Source organism: Meles meles, chromosome 7, assembly GCF_922984935.1.
Source record: "Meles meles chromosome 7, mMelMel3.1 paternal haplotype, whole genome shotgun sequence".
Lineage (NCBI taxonomy): Eukaryota > Metazoa > Chordata > Mammalia > Carnivora > Mustelidae > Meles > Meles meles.
Genome location: NC_060072.1, coordinates 136,031,911 through 136,055,873, shown reverse-complemented (window position 1 = coordinate 136,055,873; position 23,963 = coordinate 136,031,911). Strand labels below are relative to the sequence as shown.

Sequence of the window (23,963 nt, the reverse complement as noted above, 5' to 3'; positions counted from 1 at the left end):
GAGTAATTTACTTTGAATTTAGATTTGTCTATACTGGAGAGAAAAGAAAATCAAGCAGTGGACCTCACATACTACTTTCAATGTTTAAGAAAACATCTTTTCGGGGCACCTGAACCAGTGGGTTGGGCCTCTGCCTTTGGCTAGGGTCATGATCTCGGGGTCCTGGGATCGAGTCCTGCATTGGGCTCTCTGCTCAGTGGGAAGCCTGCTTCCCCACACCCCACCTCTCTGCCTACTTGTGATCTCTGTCAAATAAATAAATATTTTTTTTTAAAAAGAAAAGAAAACATCTATTCAAAAAGCTTACCACAAAGATAAAGCTTATTTTAAATATATATGGAACATTCTCAGCGTGCCTATACCCAGATGCCTATTTATTAAATAAAATGGAAAAAAAAATTTTTAATAAATAAATAAAACAAAGCTTTCTGTATCATACAGTACTTAAATGTGAACTCCTACAAATAGTGGGCATTCAGCCAAGCACTCTGCACACATTTACTGAGAACCCACTACATGCCAGACACTGTCTGAGAGGTCGAGGCACAGGACAGTCCCTATTATGAATAGGGCACACCCATTCCTTTCCACACCTTTGCCATTCTAAGTGGATTTCTGGATGTTTCTCCTCATCTCTAACACAGAACCCATCTCCTCCAAACCATACACACTGTTTTCTATTTTTCATTCCTGTAACTGTCAGATTAAAAATTGCTACACACTTTCAGATGAAAAGATGTCTAAGCCCCTCAAGGCTGAAACATATTTGCATATCAATGGCTCTACCTCCAACCCCAGTTAATTTGTTACGCATATAAACAAACAGGTAAATACTATCTCATCCAGAGCACCTGGGTGGCTCAGTCAGTTGAGCATCAGAGACTTGATTTTGGCTCAGGTCATGATCTCAGGGTCTGGGATCAACTGGCCAGTGTCAGACTCTGTGCTCAGTGGGGAGTCTGCTTGAGATTCTCTCTTTCTCCCTCTGCCCCTCCCCTCTGCGTGCTCTCTCTCTCAAATAAACAAATCTTAAAAAACAACAACAACTATCTCATCAAAATGCAGTTGCACAGTGGTAAGTAATTGGTACTTTGGAAGGACTAAACACTTAACACATTGAAAACTTGATGAAGATTCAACAATAACAAAGTAGAATATTAAAAATAGGGTGAGTTTCTCCATTCAGAGACATCTGGAAGCAACTGAAAGGAATACTTAGGAGAAATGGTGTAGATGTCTACCAGTAAGGAGGATCTTAAAAAAATGCTTACAGAAAAACCATAGTTTCTGGTGACTGTTGAAGCAAAGTCATTGTTTTTTCTAATAAAGTGACAAGCTATTACAAACTTAACCATAACACAAATTATTAACCCAAGTAAGCTTCAGGGTTTTTGTCTTATGCCAAATTCCTCTCCTTTCCAATCCTCAACTTTCAACAAAGGAAACATGAAAAGGCACTTTGAAATACATTACAAAATATGTCAACACCTAACCTTAGTGCCACTGGGTCCTGCTGCTTGAGTCTAGCACTCGTACTACATAGTGAAAAGAGGCTGGGTTCTTTTTCCCTTCATTTATCAAGGAAATTAAAATTTAAAACACTGTGTGAGGGGCACTTGGGTGGCTCAGTTGGTTAAGCATCTGCTTTCAGCTTAGGTCATGATCTCAGGGTCCTGAGATCAAGCCCCATGCTGGGCTCCCTGCTCAGTGGAGAGCCTGCTTCTCCCTCTCCCTCTGCCTACACCACCCCCATGCTCTCTGTTGCTAAATAAAATCTTAAAACAAAACAAAAAAAAAACAGGGGTGCCTGGGTGGCTCAGTGGGTTAAGCCTCTGCCTTCGGCTCAGGTCATGATCTCAGGGTCCTGGGATCGAGCCCCGCATTGGGCTCTCTGCTCAGCGAGGAGCCTGCATCCTCCTCTGCCTTCCTTCTCTGCCTGCCTCTCTGCCTACTTGTGATCGCTGTCAAATAAATAAAATCTTTAGGGGCGCCTGGGTGGCTCAGTGGATTAAGCTGCTGCCTTCGGCTCGGGTCATGGTCTCAGGGTCCTGGGATCGAGTCCCGCGTTGGGCTCTCTGCTCAGCAAGGGGCCTGCTTCCCTCTCTCTCTCTGCCTGCCTCTCTGCTTACTTGTGATCTCTTTCTGTCAAGTAAATAAATAAAATCTTTAAAAAAAAATAAAATAAAATCTTTAAAAAAACAAAACAAAAGAAAAAAACAGTGTATCACTAAACACAACCATCGTGGGAGATGTAAAATGTGTGAAAAGAAGAAAAGAAAGGACTTAGACTAAGCTTTATCGAACCCTGACACCCACCTTCCGCACAGCTTAAATGACAGCTATACAAATGACTTAGAAAAGAGGTAAATAACACCATGAGAGCAGTTTTTGTTTCTGAACTCCTACTCAAGTTTTTTCAAGTGGGCGTGTATATTCCAAGAACGTGAATGTACCGCAGAACTTCTTTAGTTCTCTTACGAACATAAGTCAAACTGTCTTAACGTAAGCAGAAAGCAGGAAGACTGAAAGGATTCACCCAAACCCCAATGCATTTTGGTTTCTCTGCCATCAACATATTATCACGGGAGCACTTACCACTAACTAGTGTACTGCTTATCCCTTTCAGAGAAGAGAAGGGCAGATGTCTCGTTTGGGCTTTTGGTAGCAGGTACAGTTAACAGTTAACTAGGGAGCTGGGTTCTTTGGTAGAAGAACAACATACCCATAATTATTTAAACTTATAGATTTTTTAAAATGGGTTTTGGCTGCACATATTTTAGAGAGCACTGAAAATGATCAAATATCCTATTTCTTCTCCCCTGTCTGTTGTTACTTAATGGGAAATGGTGATGAAAACACCAAAAAGGAAGTAAGGCCAGGAGTGGGTTAAGTGATGTCTATATGCCCATCCATGTGAAGTAATTCAGTTTACATAGTGTCTCCAAAAAATGCTTTAAGGATTTTCTTGAACCCAAGAGATTGAGCCTCAGGTTACTCAAGAGTTCTTTCAAGGGCCCCAGTATGTTCTCAGACCTATTAGAGGCATCTCCTGGCATCCCAAACTGGAATTTTGGTCCTCAAGTTAGAAAAATCTCTATTTCTAGGGGCGCCTGGGTGGCTCAGTGGGTTAAAGCCTCTGCCTTCGGCTCAGGTCATGATCCCATAGTCCTGGGATGGAGCCCCGCATCGGGCACTCTGCTCAGCAGGGAACCTGCTTCCTCCTCTCTCTCTGCCTGCTTCTTGGCCTACTTGTGATCTCCATATTTCAAATAAATAAATAAAATCCTTTAAAAAAAAAAAAAAAAGAAAATTTCTATTTCTAGATAGTCAACAACCAGGCTAGAAATCTTCTGAAATGAAATGAAATAATGCATACAGGCATTATTTGTCTCCCTACCCATTGTCTATAATCCTTTAATGTTAGCAAAGGGTCAAAATAAGCATCAGACTTTAATTTTTTTTTAAGCCTAAAAGATACCTAGAAATCCACTAGATATCATTTCCAAGATAGTTTGGGTCTCAGGATTGGTACAGAATGTTCAGTATGACAAAATATCCACGTGGAGCTATCCTCTTCACCGATATTAAAAGCTCTGTCTGCTATACACTTTAAGACTCTGCACACTGGGCGCCTGGGTGGCTCAGTGGGTTAAGCCGCTGCCTTCAGCTCAGGTCATGATCTCAGGGTCCTGGGATCGAGTCCCGCATCGGGCTCTCTGCTCAGCGGCGAGCCTGCTTCCCTCTCTCTCTCTCTGCCTGCCTCTCTGTTTACTTGTGATCTCTCTCTGTCAAATAAATGAATAAAATCTTTAAAAAAAAAAAAAAAAAAGACTCTGCACACTATTGTCAATTATAAAACTAAATTACCTTCTCCTTCTTTGATAATATAAATGCACCAACCACTGGGCAATAAAAGGCCATACGATAGCAAAAGTTAATGCACCAGGAGACATCTCAAAGGGCCACCAAGATGGTCTCTGAGAAAATAAAATAAGCTGGTCACAAGTCTATTACACGTTGCATGTATAAACATAAAAACATAGATATTTCCTAGTTTTGAAAATATAAAACTTAATAACAAACCTCAGTCCTGCTAAATAGAAGGGAGATATTCTGTATCTTAGAGCATAATTCAGTAAGCAGACTTTCAGGAGTACTTTAGACTTAAACACACAGCAGATACAGTTTTACTTCAAAGCTCTTCAGGGTAGATTTCATTTGGAATAGTTTAAGAACCTCGTATAATCTAAATTCGTTTTAAGTTATTTGAAACCCTGGGACTTAGATTTAAGAAAAGCATTTCTTACCTGTGAGGGAGGTTGGTTACTGCTCTGTAATGTTGGTGATTTTGCCTATAAATACAAATGAAAGTGATTCAGCTTTGACAAAAATGAGAAAAAAATAGTAATTTTTCTATTTCCTATTTTTTTTTTTTAAAGGCTAAAATATTAGTTCATTCTGTGAACCATGCTTTGATTGTCCTGAAACACATACTGGCCAAATAACAAGGTCCCTAAATTGCTAGCCAAACTAACACCTTTGATATTCTATATTTATAGTTCAAATTATATAAAATTATCAAAATAAAACCTCAAACTAATCTACACCATTACTTTTTTTATACTGTTATTAAATTACCTAGTCAGTTTTTCTTATTCTTTAATTAAAAAAAAAATTACCAATTTACAAACACATCTGAGAACCACAGCCTTGATTATCATGAAAATTATAAATCATATCCAAAGATCTGTTTTGAAAATTCATGTTAAGTTATACCACAAGAGGTATGATAAGTATGAGAAATGAATTGTTAATGTTGTAGGTTTGTTTTTAAATTTTTTCCAGCTTTATTAAGATATAATTTGAGCTATAATTATTACATATATATGTGATGATGGTACATATATAGATTATGAAATGATTACTATAATCAAGTTAATTAACACATTCCTCACCTCACATAGTTACATTTTCTTTTTTTTTAATTTATTTATTTGCCAGAGAGAGACCACAAGTAGACAGAGAGGCAGGCAGAGAGAGAGAGAGGGAAGCAGGCTCGCCGCCGAGCAGAGAGCCCGATGCAGGACTCGATCCCAGGACCCTGAGATCATGACCTGAGCCAAAGGCAGCGGCTTAACCCACTGAGCCACCCAGGCGCCCCCATAGTTACATTTTCTGAGGGGAGAAACACTGTCGGGTTTTTTTGTTTTGTTTTGTTTTGTTTTAAAGATTTTACTTATTTATTTGACAGAGAGAGATCACAAGTAGACAGAGAGGCAGGCAGAGAGAGAGAGAGAGAGGGAAGCAGGCTCCCCGCTTAGCAGAGAGCCCGATGCGAGACTCGATCCCAGGACCCTGAGATCATGACCTGAGCCGAAGGCAGCGGCTTAACCCACTAAGCCACCCAGGTGCCCCACACTGTCGGTTTTTAATTAGATGTATAAACTGAGCAGAAAAATTTCAAATTAATTTAGGAAACTTATATTCCAACTTGGCTCACCCAGAAAACAAGTTTCCTTACACTAATTGTTGGAAATTTATTACTCTAGTTTCTCCATTTATTATAATTTCATAGAAATGATATGAGGGGTGTCTGGGTGGCTCAGTTGGTTGAGCATCTGCCTTCAGCTCAGGTCATGGTCTCAGGGTCCAGGGATCAAGCCCCGCATCAGGCTCAATGCTCAGCAGCGAGCCTGCTTCCCCTTCTCTCTCTCACTGCCTCTCTGCCTACTTGTGATCTCTGTCAAATAAATAAATAAAATCTTTAAAAAAAAGAAATGGTATGAAAATTAATAAGTTTATTCACTCAGTAAATATTTACTCAGCATCTATTATGTACCAGTTACTACTCTGGGCATTAGAGACGCAACAGGGAGCAAAAATGGCAAAAAGTGCTGCCCTAATGGAGCTTATACTGTAATAGAGAGATACGAATAATAATGAGTAAATTAGTAAAATATAGAGTATATCAGGTAGTTATAAATGCCATAAAGAAAAATAAAACAGGAGGGAGGGAGGGTGGGAGAGAAGGAGGGAGGAAAAAAAGAAAAAACAGGGAGAGGAGATGAGACGCGTTGGAGGAGGAGTGTCTTGCGATTTTAAATAGAGTGATCAGGGAAGGCTTTGCTAACACTGGAGCAAAGACATAAACAAAGGAAACTGTATGCTCTGTGGCTAAGGGGGTGTGGGGTGCAGAGAACAATCATCAGTACAGAGGGAACAGAAAGTGCAAAGACCCAGGTGGGAGGGAGCCTGTGGGCAAGTTCAAGGCACAGCACAGAGGCCTGTGTGCTGAAACAAGGCAGGAAGTGGTGACTGGGAGACAGGCTTTACACTTCCTTGTTATAAGTAATCTGATCTCAAGGACCCCAGGCCGCAGGAACACTCTACCCTACAGGTAAAACTAAAGTAGTTCCCTCCAGATAATGCATTAGTCCTCACAGACCATTAAGGTGTTGAAGAAGAGTATAATCAAATTGCAAGTGCCGGAAGAATCCAGACAAGGTAATGATCTTTTATGATACTAGTTGTAATTGCACCTTGTAGGCATAACGCTGTATTTTAAAGATTTACTTATTCATTTGAAAGGGAGAGTGCGCACCGAAAGCAGGCAGTGGGGAGGGGCAGAGGGAGAGAGAATGCTAAGCAGATTGCCGCTGAGCACAGAGCCCAGTGGGTAGTCTGATGTGGGGCTTGATCCCACGACCCTGAGATCATGACCTGAGCCAAAACCAAGAGTCAGATGCTCAACTGACTGAGCCACTTAAGACGCTCCAATGCATAATAATATTTAATCAGGAATTTACCTTAATGGTACCTCTTCAGAATAAAGGACAGATTTATAAAACTGGGCTCCCTGGTATATGTTGATTTAACCAAGGTCACATTAGTCGGTGTGATTTTGAATGGAATTTGAGGTGACCAAATCCCAATGTGATGACACTATTCTTCATTAAAGCAGCAACGACAGGGGCGCCTGGGTGGCTCAGTGGGTTAAAGTCTCTGCCTTCAGCTCAGGTCATGATCCCAGGGTCCTGGGACAGAGCCCCCACATCAGGCTCTCTGCTCAGTAGCAAGCCTGCTTGCCTTCCTCTCTCTCTGCCTGCCTCTCTGTCTACTTGAGATCTCTGTCTGCCAAATAAATAATAAATAAAAAATCTTAAAAAAAAAATAAACAAACACAAGACTTAGACTTTGTGCAGATGTGGTAAGTGAGCACCGTGCCATTTTAGGGCTGGGCTGCAGTGGGTGGCCATGAAAACAAAATCTCTTTTGTACTATTGTTATGCATTAAAAAAAATAAATAAAGCAGCAATCACTAACAAATACTAAGGTAGAGTCAGAACTATTAAATGTTAACTATTAGCGGATTTTTTTTTCAAAGTAATAAAGGGTCTGAAAGGCAAATGAAGATTCCTAAGGACCCTTGCTTCCATCTAAGTAGCACTGGGACTAGCTGTATAACAAGCATTGTGATTTTTTGCTTTAATGATATTTATCCATACATGTTGTTGGGAAAAAAAGTCAGTGACACGTGTGAAAGCACAGGAGACTTTCTTCAAGGGACCTTCTTCATGGGTATAGGGGCTTCTACGGTAGGAGGAGACAGAAGGGGCTCCACTCCCAGTGGACGTGCATGGGCAAGGGGAATTCCATGTCAGGGAGTAGGGCTGGGATCAGCGGATGGAAAATTCCTTAATAGGAAACATCAGGGGTAAGCTAGATTCTAGCTAAACCGACCTAACAGGATTGTTGCTGAAGTCAGGCCAGAGTGATCTCAGACATGACCAGGGAGCCGGTGGAGGATGAGGAGCCCAGCTGGTTAAACTGACTGTGCAAGGTTCTTGATAAAACCGGATTGTACATGGAAGAAGAGAAGACATGGGCCTAAAAGAACGTTCAGGAGTCTGATTCAAGTTTCGTCGCGCAATGAACCTTTGTCAGTATCACTGGCTTTCCCATATTTAGACGTTCTGTTCACCATTCTATTGCTAGATTAAAGTAAGGATTACTGAAATTTGTTAGAAGATTTTTGAAAGGAAAAATCCCAGATAGCTATAACCATTGCAAAGAAAATATGAAGACAGAGAATTATTTAAGTGAGGTCCTCTCTCAGGCTGTGACCTTCCTGAGGGAAGGAAAAAACCAAGCTGGCTTACTATCATTGCTATTATGGTCACAGTCATCATCTCATGGACAATACGTAAATGTCACAGGAGTGTTCCAGGCACTATACTATGCATTTTACTTCACCTTCTGAACTTTGAGACAGGCATTACGAAGCAGGCATCACTAGTATTTCCATTTTATAGATAAGGAAACTGAGGCACAGAGAAGTAAAGAAACCTGACCGAAGACCACACAGCAGAGCCAGGATTTGAATCCAGGTAGTTTGTTCCAAGCTCTGCCACATAGTGCTGTCTCCCCTTTCCTTTACATGTCTACTGCCTAGAAAAGTATCTGGCGTGTACCCATTCAACAAATATTTATGCGGCGCCTGGGTTCCTCACTCAATAAAGCGTCTGCCTTCGGCTCGGGTCATGATCCCGGGGTCCTGGGATTGAGCCCCACGTCAGGCTCCCTGCTCCGCGGAGATCCTGCTTCTCCCTCTCCCTCTGCCTGCTACTCTGCCTACTCGTGCTCTCTATCTCTCAGTATATGTATAAATACATTTATTGAGTGAATGAACCTCCTGCAGCGTACTGTGATGGAAAGTTCACTGCATGAGAAATCCGAGAAGTTCGGTTACGGAGCTGGCTCTGCCACTAATGTCACCTTCTTTTTTTTTTTTTTTTTAAAGATTTTATTTATTTATTTGACAGATAGAGATCACAAGTAGGGAGAGAGGCAGGCAGAGAGAGAGAGAGAGGAGGAAGCAGGCTCCCTGCCAAGCAGAGAGCCCGATGCGGGACTCGATCCCAGGACCCTGAGATCATGACCCGAGCTGAAGGCAGCAGCTTAAACCACTGAGCCACCCAGGCGCCCCACTAATGTCACCTTCTATGTCTGCTGAACTAGAGGTACTGAACTAAGTTTCCTTTCGTTCGATCATCAGTTTATTTCTTTTATTCATCCAAGTGATTAATGCACATTTTAGGGGGAAAATCCTTAACATGTTAGCATCTTTTTTTTTTATTTGCTTTATGTAAGCTAAGAATAAAAAAGGAAACTAAAGAAAAAAAATCAAAAGGATTTTTAGCAGAATTTCAATACCATTAGAGACATTAAACATTTACAAAATACTCTAAAAAAGTCATAGAATAGGGGCTGCTTCTCCCTCTGCCTGCCACTCCCCCTGCTTTGCTTGCTCACTCTGTCTCTCTCTGACAAATGAATAAATAATATCTGGGAAAAAAATTTTAAAACGCTGACCCAAAAGCTAACTGCCACTTAATAGAAAATTTTTTGAGTGTAAAATTACCAGTACCATGTTGGAGGCAAAGTAGGGTCCTTAGTATTGGAAGAATAAGAGAAAAAGAGCTGTAAGAGGTCCCTGGCAGGCTCAGTCATTGGACTGTTGGTCTCTTTTTTTTTTTTTTAGATTTTTTTTATTATTTATTTATTTATTTGACAGAGAGAGAGAGATCACAAGTAGACAGAGAGGCAGGCAGAGAGAGAGAGAGGGAAGCAGGCTCCCTGCTGAGCAGAGAGCCCGATGCGGGACTCGATCCCAGGACCCTGAGATCATGACCTGAGCTGAAGGCAGCGGCCTAACCCACTGAGCCACCCAGGCGCCCGGACTGTTGGTCTCTTGATGCTGGGGTTGAGAGTTCGGGCCCCAAGTTGGATGAAGAGATTACTTGAAAATAAAATCCTTTTTTTTTCTTTAAGATTTTATTTATTTATTTGAGAAAGAGAGCGCAAGCAGAGGTGGGGCAGAGGGAGAGGAAGAAGCAGACTCCATGCTGAGGAGGGTCTGATTCGGGGTTCGATCCCAGGACTCTGGGATCAAGACCCCAGCCGAAGGCAGATGCTTAACCAACTGACCCACCCAGTGTCCCAGGTCAGTCTTATTTTTTTTCAAGATTTTTTTTTAAACTAATCTCCACACCCAACATAGGGATCAAATTTACAACCCTGAGATCAGGAGTCACATGTTCTACTGAGTCATCCAGGCACCCCTGGGTCAGGCTCTTACTTAAGTAAACTTACTTAAGTAAAAGGTAGATCCTTTTTATTTAATTTTTTAAATTACTTTATTTTTTTTAAGTAATCTCTCTGCCCTACCTGGGACTTGAACTTAAAACCCCGAGATCAAGCGACGAATCCTCTTCCGACTGAGCCAGCCAAGCGCCCCTAGCGCCTTTTTATTTTTAATCATTACATTACATTGATTGGTGTAAATCTGATCAACACAGGTTATACTTAACATGGTATTTTACAGGATCAGCAGTAGAAGAAGACAAATTCGAAAGCTCACCTGTGAAGCCGCTAGCGTTTCCAGTTTATGAAGTCTCTGAAGGACGTTCTGCATGTCCTCCTGCAAGCGCATGAGGACAAGAGCTATCTGCTCATTGAGGCTGCCTCTTGACCCTCTGTCGGAGCCCCAGCGTTCCCCATCACCTCCGCTTCCTACTTGCCGACCCTTGGATCCTTCGCTCATGTGCGGCACTCTATGCCCTATTTTAAGAGAGCAAAATAAGGTAGTTTTATTTTTTAAAAGATTTTATTTATGTATTTGAGATAGAGATCTTATTTATCTATTGGAGAGAGAGCGAGCATGAGCAGGGCGGAGAGGGAGAAGTAGGTTCCCCGTGAGCAGGGAGCCCGATGCGGGCTCCATCTCAGGACCGTCTCAGGCTCCATCTCGGGATCATGACGCAAGCCGAAGGCAGACGCCGAACCAGCTGAGCCACCCAGGAGCCTCAAGGTAGTCTTAAATAATTCTTATAGGGGCGCCTGGGTGGCTCAGTGGGTTAAGCTGCTGCCTTCAGCTCAGGTCATGATCTCAGGGTCCTGGGATCGAGTCCCACATCCGGTTCTCTGCTCAGCGGGGAGCCTGCTTCCCTTCCTCTCTCTCTGCCTGCCTCTCTGCCTACTTGTGATCGCTCTCTCTCTGTCAAATAAATAAATAAATAAAATCTTTTAAAAAAAATAATAATTCTTATAAAAGTAGCAACAGTGCACTTTACTCATTTTCCTCTGTTATTTCTTTGAGGTCTAAATCTCCAAAGAATGCGGGGCGCCTGGGTGGCTCAGTGGGTTAAAGCCTCTGCCTTCGGCTCAGGTCATGATCCCAGGGTCCTGGGATCGGGCCCCACATCGGGCTCTCTGCTCCGCAGGGAGCCTGCTTCCTCCTCTCTCTCTGCCTGCCTTTCTGCCTAGTTGTGATTTCTCTCTGTCAAATAAATAAAATATTAAAATAAATAAATAAATAAATAAATCTCCAAAGAATGCAAGCAATCAGGATGTACACAAAATACTGGGAGCAAAATAGTAGATACATAAGCTTCTATTTATATTGATACACCTGAAGTTTTCCTTGCTAAATTTTATAATGTACTTAGTACACTACAACATGACTAAATGCATATAATCACACATAATTTACATATTTGGGAATATTCTCAAAAATTCCTTACTAATAAGGTAACAAGATGGAAAAAATTTGAAGACTGCATTTTTTAAAAAGTATTTTATTTATTTATTTGACAGAGAGAGAGAGAGATCACAAGTAGTCAAAGAGGCAGGCAGAGAGGAGGAAGCAGGCTCCCCGCCGAGCAGAGAGCCCGATGCGGGGCTCGATCCCGGGACCCTGGGATCATGACCTGAGCCGAAGCCAGACGCTTAACTGAATGAGTCACCCGGGGTCCCCGAAGACCGCTTTTTAAGAGTATTAAAAGCTACACTAAATAGCTATGTTTTCCTTTTTGGTCATGTTTTATTTCATGGCATTGTAAATCTCTCAAGACGTTTTTCAATGTATTTTTCTTGTTATAAATTCTACTTATCACTACTATTAAGATTTTGTTATTTAACCATCCGTTATTTTTCCTATACATATATTTATAGAATTGGCATTACCCCTAACACAAGATTTTGGGCTCTTTTTTAAAAAAAAATCATCAATATTTATCTGCACCATTAAATTTTACTTCAAAAACATTGCAACAGCTACATAAATTAATTCCCCATAAGACCATGAAGTAATTTACATAATTATTATCCAACTTTGGATGATTAGGATGATTCCAAATTTTTGTGCTTATAGATTACACTGTCATGAATGTCCTTCTATATAAATTCTTGCCCAAATCTCTACTGATTCTTTAGGAAAAAGAGAATAAAAAAAAAAGAATACTGGGTCAAAGGATGACAACTTTGTAGAGGTTTTTTGTTGTTGTTGCTTGTTTTTATTTTTGTTTTTTTAAGATTTTTTATTTATTTATTTGACAGACAGAGATCACAAGTAGGCAGAGAGGCAGGCAGAGAGAGGGAGAAGCAGTCTCCCCTCTAGGTAGAGAGCCCGATGTGGGCTCGATCCCAGGCCTTGAGATCATGACCTGAGCCAAAGGTAGAGGCTTTAACCCACCTAGCCACTCAGGTGCCCCTTTATTTTTGTTTTTTTGAGAGCAAGAGAGAGAGTGCAAGCAGGAGGAGGAGCAGAGGGAGAGAAAGAAGCCAAAGCCAACTTCTCACTGAGGGAGTCCGATAGGGGGCTCAATCCCAGGACACTGGGATCATCATCTGAGCTGAGGGCAGATGTCCCACCCACTGAGCCATGCAGGTGCCCCTTATAGTGAGTGTTCCCAAGTTCTTTTTCAGAAAGGCTGCAACAGTTTTATACTGCAGCATATAAAAAGCACTACCGTGCAGAAACAGATTATTACAAGGTTTTATCTGTTTGCTAATACAGTGGGTATGTTTCATTTTGGTTTTTTGTTTGTTTTTTAATATTTTATTTATTTATTTGACAGACAGAGATCACAAGTAGGCAGAGAAGCAGGCAGAGAGAGAAGGGTAAGCAGGCTCCCCACTGAGCAGAGAGCCCTGATGTGAGGCTCAATCCCAGGACCCTGGGATTATGACCTGAGCTGAAGGCAGAGGCTTTAAACCACTGAGCCACCCAGGCACCCAGTTTCGTTTTATTTTAAATAATAAATAGGAACCTGTTTATCTCGTTGGCCTGGAGCAGAAGCAGGATTCCCAAAGGTAAGCTTGCATCGAGCAGGGATGTTGCAAAAGTGGTCTTGTTAGAGAAATGGAATTGGGGCTGTTTGCCAGGTTAAAGCCCAAAGAGAACACTGAGGTGCTTGATGCCATTTCAAGAAGACTTCTACTCTTGCGTTGAAAGGAAGTAAGTTTTGAAGTGGTTCTTCAAGAAAGGACCACTTCATCTATTGGTATGGAATTTACAAGGGGGAAAAAAAGTGGGAAATCTGGTCAGAGGCTTAGTTTTTTTCCTGCATTCTTAACAGATTAAGATATTCTGTGAGGGCCTGTCGGAGGCTATGCAAGGCCCTAGAGAATTACTCCCATCTCTGCTCAATTTACTATATTAGCTTTCAAACCAGCCCTCACAAAGACAGGATCAATGAGACCACTCCCAAGTTACGGTAATCTCCACCTCCAGCCGCTCAACCCAGTTACTCATTTTTTTTCTTTCGGAGCACTTATCACCATTTGCAACCAATCTGGATTATTTACTTATTCACTGTCAGCTCCCCTTTACTAGAACAGGAGTTCTGTGGAAGGACAGACAGTCTCGTTCTCTTCAGCATCCCCAAGAACCCACACAGAGCCTGACAGAGAACAGCTCAATAATATTTCTTCAATGCTGAGGCAGATTTACTGTGAAGCTCATGAAGTTTAACTTCAGGGTCTGGCACTTTATGGACCCCTGTGATTGCCTGGAGTTGTGGTATTTTATAGGTGGGGTGAAGTCAGGTTATAAATAGGAAGCCCTTCACACATACAGTTTTGGTAAATTGCTTAAGGGAAGAGACTTGAATCCAAGGCTCTAATAATATGTTGTGATCTTTCTCTTCTTTGTTAAATATGTACAATTTGGTGCATGTGTAAATGGCTATTGTTTAAACAACAATTTTCTTTTTTTTTTTTTTAAGACTTTATTTACTTATTTGAGAAAGTGTCTGCACGAAAGCATAAGAGCAGGGCGGAGGAGGGTAGAGAGGAGGGGCAGAGCTTGAGGGAAAAGCAGACTCCCCACTGAGCATGGACTCCATCCCAGGGACCCAGGATCCTGACCTGAGCCAAAGGTAGATAGACACTTAACCAACTGAGCCACCCAGGTGCCCTAAATGATAATTTTCTTAATACCATTAATTCTCTCTTTTTCCCCCCATGTCTTCATTTGTTTTATATAGATTTTTCAACCAGATGCACAGATAATCCTTCAACTTTTTATGACCTCATAAAATTATATAGATTCTCCTTTTTTTTTTTAAGTGTACAACATAATGATTCAATATTTGTATATATCACAAAATAATCACCACAATAAGTCCAGTTAACATCTGTCCTCATACAGTAACAGATTTTTTTCTTGTGATGATAACTTTTAAGATTTACTATCTTAGCAAATTTCAAATATGCAATACAGTATATTAATTACAGTCACCATGCTGTACATTATATCCCTATGACTTATTTCTTTTATAACTTCAAGTTTTTACCTTTTTTTTAAAAGATTTTCTTTATTTATTTGAGAGAGAGAGTGAGAGAGAGCATGAGGAGGTAGAAGGTCAGAGGGAGAAGCGGACTCCCCATGGAGCTGGGAGCCCGATGTGGGACTGGATACCAGGACTCCAGGATCATGACTGACCTGAAGGCAGTTACTTAACCAACTGAGCCACCCAGGCAACCTACCTTTTGATCCTTGATGCATTTCACATCCCCCCATCCCACCTCTGCCTCGGTAATCATCAATCTATCTATCCTCTATAAGCCTGGTCTTCTTTTTTTTTAAGCTTAGTCTTTTTTTTTTAGACTCTACAAATGAGATCATATGGTATTTGTCTGTCTATTAATTCTCTTTTTTGACAGTACCTATTCATTCCTAACTATGAACAATTATAAATGAATATATACTTACTTTTCTTCCCCATTCAACTCTATTCTATTACCTGATCCCATTATTCTTAATGTTTACCTTCGTATTGTTAAATGTTCTTTTATTTTTACTACTTGATTTGTTAGCTTTAAATGCTATCGTTTGATTTAAGTAGGGAAATGAGGAAAAGACAGAATTCACATTTTTACCTACAACAGCAAATAAAAGCAGAAATGCAACTGGAGGAACCAGTTAGTGATTGTTCGGGGGGAGAGAGAGTGACAGAACATAAAGATGGCTACCTCAAAAAAACTGTGTAAAACACGTAGCAATAGGAATGTTCCCTGCCCCCCAACTCATACCTTCGGAGATCAAACTACTATGCCTCGTAGAGTCAAAGGAGAAAACCAGGAGTAAAGAAACATGGTCAGATGTTACATAAGGATAATTTATAACATTCCCTTTGTAAATGGATAGTTCTAATGTCTGTCCTACCTGAAACTTTCCCGTTTTACTACAGTTTACAAAGAGACTCAGTGAGAAGAAAAAAACAATACACACCTCTCCCTCTTCGGACATTAGAGAATTCCTCATTTTCTCCACCCCGTCTCTCGCGGTGTGGCGCTCCACTGTTACTTCGGCCATCTTCTCCTCCACGCTTTACTTCACCTTTTCCTTCAACTGCTGCCACCTGCATATCCCCAATGTTGCCATTTCCAGGAGATCCTTCTTCAGGAAAAGCAGAATTTTCCAAGGGCTGATTGGGATCCCCACCCAAGTAATATCGAAGTGGTCCATTGTTTGACGTAAAGCTATCTAAAGACTACAGATTTAAAACAACACTTAGTTAAAAGCGATAAACTTAAGTTTCTATGATAATAGAAGAATTACTGCTTTTATAAAACTTTTTTCATATTTTGATAGGAAATACTTTTCTATTTATTTATTTGACAGACAGGGGTCACAAGTAGGCAGAAAGGCAGGCAGAGAGAGAGGAAGGGAAGCAGGCTCCCTATTGAGCAGAGAGCCCAATGCGGGGCTCAATCCCAGGACCCTGAGATCATGACCTGAGCCAAAGGCAGAGGCTTTAACCCACTGAGCCACCCAGGCGCCCCAGGAACTACTTTTCTAAAAAGTTAAGTCATCCTCTGCCTTCTATATAGGGAAGAAATGGGACAGAAATGATTTACCCATGAGCAAAAGACTGAGGAATTTTTTTTTTTTAAAGATTTTATTTATTTATTTATTTGACAGAGAGAGAGAGACAGATCACAGGGAGGCAGGGAGGCAGACAGAGAGAGGAGGAAGCAGGCTCTCTGAGGAGCAGAGAGCCAGATGTGGGGCTCGATCCCAGGACCCTGGGATCATGACTTGAGCCGAAGGCAGAGGCTTTAACCCACTGAGCCACCCAGGCGCCCCTTGGATTGAGGAATTTTTGATTGAGGAACTGTTCTCATGGGTCAGTGTTCATCCAAGAGACTTTTTAAAAATGTCTACTCTTGGGCGCCTGGGTGGCTCAGTGGGTTAAGCTGCTGCCTTCGGCTCAGGTCATGATCCCAGGGTCCTGGGATCGGGCCCCACATCGGGCTCTCTGCTCAGCAGCGAGCCTGCTTCCCTCTCTCTCTCTCTGCCTGCCTCTCTGTCTACTTGTGATCTCTCTCTGTCAAATAAATAAATTAAATCTTTAAAAAATAAATAAATAAATAAATAAAAATAAATGTCTACTCTTATTCTAGTTACTATGCTAAACTCTAAGGATAATATGAAGAAAGAGATAAAATCTCTGTCTGCAAGGGGCTTCTAGTCTTGAAAAGGGAGTGAAAGAAGTCAGATCATCACAGCATAGTTTGGTGAGTGTTATGAAAAAGACAAGGGGGGGGCGCCTGGATGGACCTCTGCCTTAGGCTCAGGTCATGATCTCAGAGTCCTGGGATTGAGCCCCGCATTGGGCTCTCTGCTCAGCAGGGAGCCTGCTTCCTCCTCTCTCTCTGCCTGCCTCTCTGCCTACTTGTGATCTGTCAAATATATAAATAAATAAATCTAAAAAAAAAAAAAAGAAAAAGACAGGGGTGTTTGGTACAGGAGCTCACAGGAGGAGTGCCCTCCTGGGGCTGAGTGAAGGCTTCCTGGACGAAATGATATGAAGGTGTGGTAATGATGTCAGCCTGTACCAACAGAGTAGTAGCAGGACAGAGGGTGATTTGAGAACTTTTGAGATTACAGAATCAATAGGAGTTGAACACTGAATGTGGGAAGTAAGGGAAAGGAAAAGACCAGATGGTTTTGTGATACTCACCAAGATAAGAAATACAGAGGACAAAGAAGTTTCAGGAGAACAGAAAGAAACAATGGTATAGTTACAGATAAATATAAATTGAGGTTCTTAGGCAACATGTTTAATAGGGCAGTTAGAATTCAGAGATATAGGTTGGAGTTAACAGGTTTAGAATCAGCAGCATGTGAGTGATGGCAGTAAGCGAGGGAGTAGTAACTAGAGATATATTCCTGACACTAAATTTAAGGGGTCAAAAGAGGAAGAAAAAATCGAAATGAAGGTATTATACAAAGGGAGGAATATATCGGAATGGTGTATATGGCAAATATTTCTTTTTTTTAATGATTTTGAAGTTTATTAATTTTTGGAAATATGTTAATAATATACCATTTAGGATTTTTTTTTTTAAAGATTTTATTTATTTATTTGACAGAGAGATCACAAGTAGGCAGAGAGACAGGCAGAGAGAGAGAAACAGGCTCCCCGCTCAGCAGAGAGCCCGACGCGGGGCTCGATCCCAGGATCCCGAGATCATGACCTGAGCTAAAGGCAGAGGCTTAACCCACTGAGCCACCCAGGCGCCCCGCATTTAGGATTTTTTTTACAATTTTTTACAATTTTATTTTATTTTTATTTTTTTAAATTTATTTATTTTTTTCAGCGTAACAGTATTCATTGTTTTTGCACAACACCCAGTGCTCCATGTATGGCAAATATTTCTAAGTTGTACATAGCTTATTGGAAATTTAATAAAACATTTGTTACCATTAAAAAGAATCTTGGAAATCTAATCCACCTAACAAAATTCCAAGTATACTGGTCTGTATTGGTCTGCTTGTTTGCAATGATGTCAGGAGTATATGTATATATAAAAAATACTTCCTATCTCAAATACCTTTTTCAGTTTCAGAACAGCACTTCCAACCTAATCTCTATTCCACTAAAGGGTTATTCTAGAATCATTTTCTATTTTTAGCTTCTACAAAGCAATTATTCAATCTTTCAAACTTTCAACCTTTCAGAAAGGGATCTATAAGCTATATAACTTATTTAAACTGAACTGAAAACAGAAACTGTGAAATAAAAAACTGACTTTCTTTCAAACAGTAATTTGTTAAGTGACATGAGCCCCTTGAAAGCATGAGGTCTTCAACCCATTAGATGCAATGCTTTCACACCATAAACCCTAGGTAAGGACAGACACCAAGGTAACATAAACACAAGATAAAAACATTACTGTATCCAAAAAGCGCTACACATCTGACACCAATCAGAATGGCTGGGTAACAAGAAACAAGTGTTGGTGAAGATATGGAGAAAGGAGAACCCTGGGCACTGCTGGTGGGAATGTAAATTGGTGCAGCTACTATGGAAAACAGTATGGAGTTTCTTTAAATAACTAAAAATAGAAATACCAAACGTTCCAGTAATACCACTACTGGGTATTAACCCAAAGAAAAGGAACACACTAACTTGAAAAGATATGTGCACCTCATTTTATGGCAGCATTACAAAAGCCAAGACATAGAAGCAGTCCAAATGTCCAATAAGATGAATGGATAAAGAAAATATGGCATATATATATAATACACACACACACACACAATGGAACATCTATTGGCCATAAAAGAAGAATGAAATCTGGCCATTCTCAACAAAATGGATGGACCTAAAGGGTATCAGGCTAAGTGAAATGAGTCAGACAGAGACAGATAAATACTGCATGATTTCAATTATGCATGGAATCTAAAAAACAAACAAACAAAAGCCAAACAACTCTTAAATACAGAAAACAAACTGGTAGTTGCTAAAGGGGAAGTAGATGTGGCGGGGATGGGTGAAATAGATAAAGGGGATGAACAGGTACAAACTTCCAGCTATAAAATAAATAAGACTCAGAGGTGAAAGTATAGCATTAAGAAATAGAGTCAACAGGGGCGCCTGGGTGGCTCAGTGGATTAAGCCGCTGCCTTCGGCTCGGGTCATGATCTCAGGGTCCTGGGATCGAGCCCCGCATCGGGCTCTCTGCTCCGCGGGGAGCCTGCTTCCTCCTCTCTCTCTGCCTGCCTCTCTGCCTACTTGTGATCTCTCTCTCTCTGTCAAATAAATAAATAAAAATCTTAAAAAAAAAAAAAAAGAAATAGAGTCAACAATATTGTGATAGAGTTGTATGGTGACTACACTTATCATGGTGAGCACCAAGGAAGTAACATATAGACTCACAGAATCAACATGTTGTACACTAAAACTAATAGAGTATTGTATGTTAGTTACACTTTGAAAAAACAGTCAGGCGCCCCTGAATGGCAGTGGGTTAAAGCCTCTGCCTTTGGCTCGTGTCATGATCCCGGAGTCCAGGGATTGAGCCCCACATCAGGCTCCCTGCTCAGCGGGGAGCCTGCTTCCCTTCCTCTCTCTCTGCCTGCCTCTCTGCCTACTTGTGATCTCTGTCTGTCAAATAAATAAATAAAATCTTTAAAAAAAAAAGTCAGTGTGAAGAACAGATTTATTTGAAACTTATGTACTTTTCTTGACTGTCAATCAATGTTTCAAACATAGGGACTAGTTTTAAGAGTTTACCCTCTGCGTCCCCAATCCTACCTCCCTCAGAATATTTAAAATACAAATATGTTACAGATTATAATATTTAAATATTTTTGAATATTCAGGAATATTATATATTTTTAAAGTCACAAAAATAATTTAAATAGAAATGCTTAAATATTTTATGGGTTATTTTCAAAGTGACAAAGAACGTGTACCTCTGCTATTAAAAGAAGTTATACAGGACACCTGGGTGCCCTGTATACTTTACTAACTTACTAGTAAGTAAAGGCAGTTACTGGTCCAACTCGTGATTTTGGCTCAGGTCATAATCTGAGGATGGTGAGACTGAGCCCCGCGTCGGGCTTGCATTGGGTGTGAAGTCGGCTTGAGGTTCTCTCTTTCCCTCTCTGCTTGCCCCTCCCCCTTACCTAGCACATGTGTCCTCTCTCTCTTAAAAAAAATTTTTTAATGAAAATAAAAATTAGAATTAAAAAATAATAAAAAATAAATAATAGAAGTTATGCACTGAATTCTGATATATCACTTTGAAAATTTACCAATTAAAAAGTGTCATTTTTACCTCTTCTTGTCCAAATTGTTCCATGGAATCACAGTAAACTTCACTGTCTGAATCACTTGTCAAATGCTGAATTCCTGAAACATCTTCAACATGATCATCATTTATTTCTAAAAATGAACAAATGTCCAGGTGGAATTATTATTCTCTAATTGAAGAAAAATGCATTTATTCCATTCTCAAAATTTATCAGCTCTATATTATTTTCATACTAGAGACAAATCTGATTTATTAAGCTATATTTTTTTAACTTGCCAAAACTTTAAATTTAGTTGATAATTTTTATTTGAAAAGATTATAAAGTAGTTTATCATGCAATTACTATCCATACCGAATCATACTAAACTTAATAACCTTGTAAGAGAAAACTGGCTACCAGTTAGGAGGCCTAAACTGGTATGCAACTATTCAAGTTCAGTTGTCATAGTCAATGAGTATATTTCCTGGTTTCTTAACTGAATTGCAGCAATGTTCATAATTCATCAAATACGTACTATATAGGCTCACTTCTAGAGTCCTAAGATATGAAAAGACTATGACTTATCTTGCTGAATGGAGAGCAAAGGCATCATATAATCAGAGGTTTAGGTTAAAAGAAACATCAGGAATAAAAGTAAAAAAATTTCAAATTTTTATTTTAAAATGCCATATGAAAACACAATAACAAATGTCTCAATAAATATAAAAGTTGCCCCTAATTCACTATCTTTAAAGCTATTCACCCTTATAATATTAATAATCACTAAGATATTATTGAAAAATAGGGTTTTTATGGGAATTTTTTCTTTCCTTCCTCCCTTCCTCCCTTCCTTTCTCTTTCCCTCCTTCTCTCTCTCTCCCCCTTCCTTCTTTCTTTTCTTTGGTAGGCTCCATGCCCAGTACAGAACCCGATGTGGGCTCACGACCCTGAGATCAAGACCCAAGCCAAGATCAAGAGTCAAACACCCAACTGACTGAACCACCCAGCTGCCCCCTGAAAAAGAGGTTTTTAAATTCTAAACTACTCCTAAACATCCTAATATAATGAAAATAATATGCCATTCATAGGAAAGAGGCTGGACAGATAACTATTATGGGACAATACCTTGGTGAATGCAGACAGCAGTTTTTCCAGTTTGCTCCAAGTTTTCATCTACAGCCTTTATTTCTTCAGCACTTCCGCCACTCAAGGAAGAACTGGCATGAATGTCATTCTGTGTATCCTGAGCAGAGCTGTCTTCATCATAGCCATTAGTAACAATGATTTCCAAACTCTGATGGTCTGCAGATTTCCTCATCATTTTCTTATCTACTATAAGAAAGTAGGGAGATTCATAAAATTCACAGCAGGTCAACTTCTGTATATATGTTCTAATAGCAAGTAATTATTTCTCCAACCTACCATAATCCCTTTGATCAGTTTCCGACTTGGACCAGAGAGATGGAGTACTCTTTGAAAAGGGGTTTATTGTATGCTGAGAGCACACTCAAAACTGCTTCAGTTCCCTGTGAGTCTTCTAGAAGCTATTTTATTTTATTTTAAGTAGGCTCCACACCCAACATGGGACTCGAACTCACAACCCCAAGATTAAGAGTCACATGCTCTACCAACTGAGCCAGTGACGCTTCCATAGAACAACCTCTCAAGATCTTTACACTCTCTCAAGTATAGGCAAATTGCCCTACGAGACCCAGCAGTACAAAGGGGTCCACACAGTCAATAAAAATATCCTTCAAAGAAGGTATTATTTGTCACATCTTACTAGAAAGTAAAGGCAAAATTAAGTTGTGCCATTTGTTTTAGTGCCTTCCTGCCTCCCCTTTCTCAAATAGTCTTCCCAAGAATCACTGGTACTCTTACTAACAAGGCCCCCCAGTGCAGTATACCCCAAGACTCCAATATTCCCTCCTCATCAAAACTTCTTCCTGTATCCAATTCTCTGGAGTCCATTCTATTCTTGATAAGGTCTTGAAGATTTAACCTGTCTTCTCTCTTTGGTAATGTATGGATAGTCATATTTGGAAAAATACCTAAAATGAATACATTTCTTTTTTTTTTTTTTAAGATATTTATTTATTTGACAGAGAGAGAAAGATCACAAGTAGGCAGAGAGGCAAGCAGAGAGAGAGGGGGAAGCAGGCTCCCCACTGAGCCGAGAGCCTGATGTGGGGCTCGATCCCAGGACCCTGGGATCATGACCTGAGCGGAAGGCAGAGGCTTTAACCCACTGAGCCACCCAGGCGCCCCAAACACATTTCTTTTTGTTTGTTTGTTTAAGTAAACTCTATGCTCAACATGGGGCTTGAACTCAGGGCTCTGAGATCAGCAGTCACATGCTCTACTGACTGAGTCAGCCAGGCCCTCCATAAAATGAGTACATTTCTAACACAGCGTTTCAGGCATCACCTTTAGAGAAGTAGTCTATTCTTGTTAGTGTTCAAGTCCATCTCTTCTGTCTATGCATGAGGCTGACTGTCCCTGTACTTTTGGCCCGCAAAGAACTTAGTTATAAGGTCAACAGCCCACATCCCACCATACACACTATTCTCATACAACACCAGATCAGCCCAAACCACTCCATATTGTTAAATTATTAGCTCATCATCCAAAGATTACCATTATCACTTTGTTCTGCTCCTTTCACTTCTTCTTGGGCCTCTTCTTCCTCAGATTCAGCTCCACTATCGCTGCTTTCAGCTTTACCATTAACAGTTTTGGCATTTGGAGTAGAAGTTAGAACATTACCAAGATCTAAAATACGAAATGATCACTTAATTGCTAGTGCTCTAACATACTATAAGGCTGTAATTTACAAATAATACTGTCATTTACAAATAACTACTAAAATAATTTTGAAGACTTAAAATTTTGACATATAATTACTAGTATTCTTTTCTTTGACTATAAGTATACATATATTATGTAAATAAACTTCTTCAAGTATCAGTTTACAACAAAAAAAATCAGTTTACAAAAAGGCTATCTTAAATCCTTTCTAAATAAGACAGAACATAATGTTAATTTTAAGATAATTATCGATTATAATATTGAGATTATATATCAATATCTATACTATACTATATAATAGTGAAGTTAGAGATGAGCGGTCTTCTTTATACATAGTAAATGAAGAGACAGTTGCTATATGCTAGCATACTGAACACATAAATACAATAATCTCACCAATATTATAACTGAACTACATTTAAAAATTTTTATACTTTTATTACCTCTAAGGCTTTATATTTATCTTTTTTAATTTTTTAATTTTTATTTATTTTTAAAAAGATTTTATTTATTTATTTGACAGACAGAGATCATAAGTAGGCAGAGAGGCAGGCAGAGAGAGGAGGAAGCAGGCTCCCTGCGGAGCAGAGAGCCCAATGCAGGGCTCGATCCCAGAACCCTGGGATCATGACCTGAGCCAAAGGCAGAGGCTTTAACCCACTGAGCCACCCAGGCGCCCCTATATTTATCTTTTCTTAAAAGCATCAGTTAATACAATCAATCACTTAAAAAGGCACATACATTGTCTTACTGGCCAGTCATATGTTGAGAGTAAATACATCAA

The 23,963-nt window shown here is 40.1% G+C and overlaps 1 protein-coding gene and 1 long non-coding RNA gene across 18 annotated transcripts in view; one reads left to right on the top strand and one right to left on the bottom strand.

Moving 5' to 3' along the window:
- The window catches only part of ACBD5 (acyl-CoA binding domain containing 5), a 46,358-nt gene that overhangs the window by 4,233 nt on the left and 18,162 nt on the right, over positions 1–23,963 (bottom strand). For 7 of the 17 annotated variants that reach the window (XM_046012715.1, XM_046012716.1, XM_046012701.1 and 4 more), the window contains 7 exons: positions 23,009–23,143; positions 21,497–21,703; positions 20,416–20,522; positions 15,575–15,836; positions 10,421–10,620; positions 4,308–4,352; positions 3,868–3,977 (listed from right to left, as the gene is read on the bottom strand). In XM_046012715.1, the coding sequence (XP_045868671.1) occupies positions 3,868–3,977; positions 4,308–4,352; positions 10,421–10,620; positions 15,575–15,836; positions 20,416–20,522; positions 21,497–21,703; positions 23,009–23,143 (1,066 nt within the window). The remainder of the gene's footprint in view (positions 1–3,867; positions 3,978–4,307; positions 4,353–10,420; positions 10,621–15,574; positions 15,837–20,415; positions 20,523–21,496; positions 21,704–23,008; positions 23,144–23,963) is intronic. The other 10 variants (XM_046012702.1, XM_046012706.1, XM_046012704.1 and 7 more) reach the window with 3 other exon arrangements.
- On the top strand, positions 6,337–10,518 carry LOC123946872. The gene is made up of 3 exons (XR_006819668.1): positions 6,337–6,504; positions 8,313–8,387; positions 10,385–10,518. It is a non-coding gene; the product is annotated as an uncharacterized LOC123946872 (long non-coding RNA).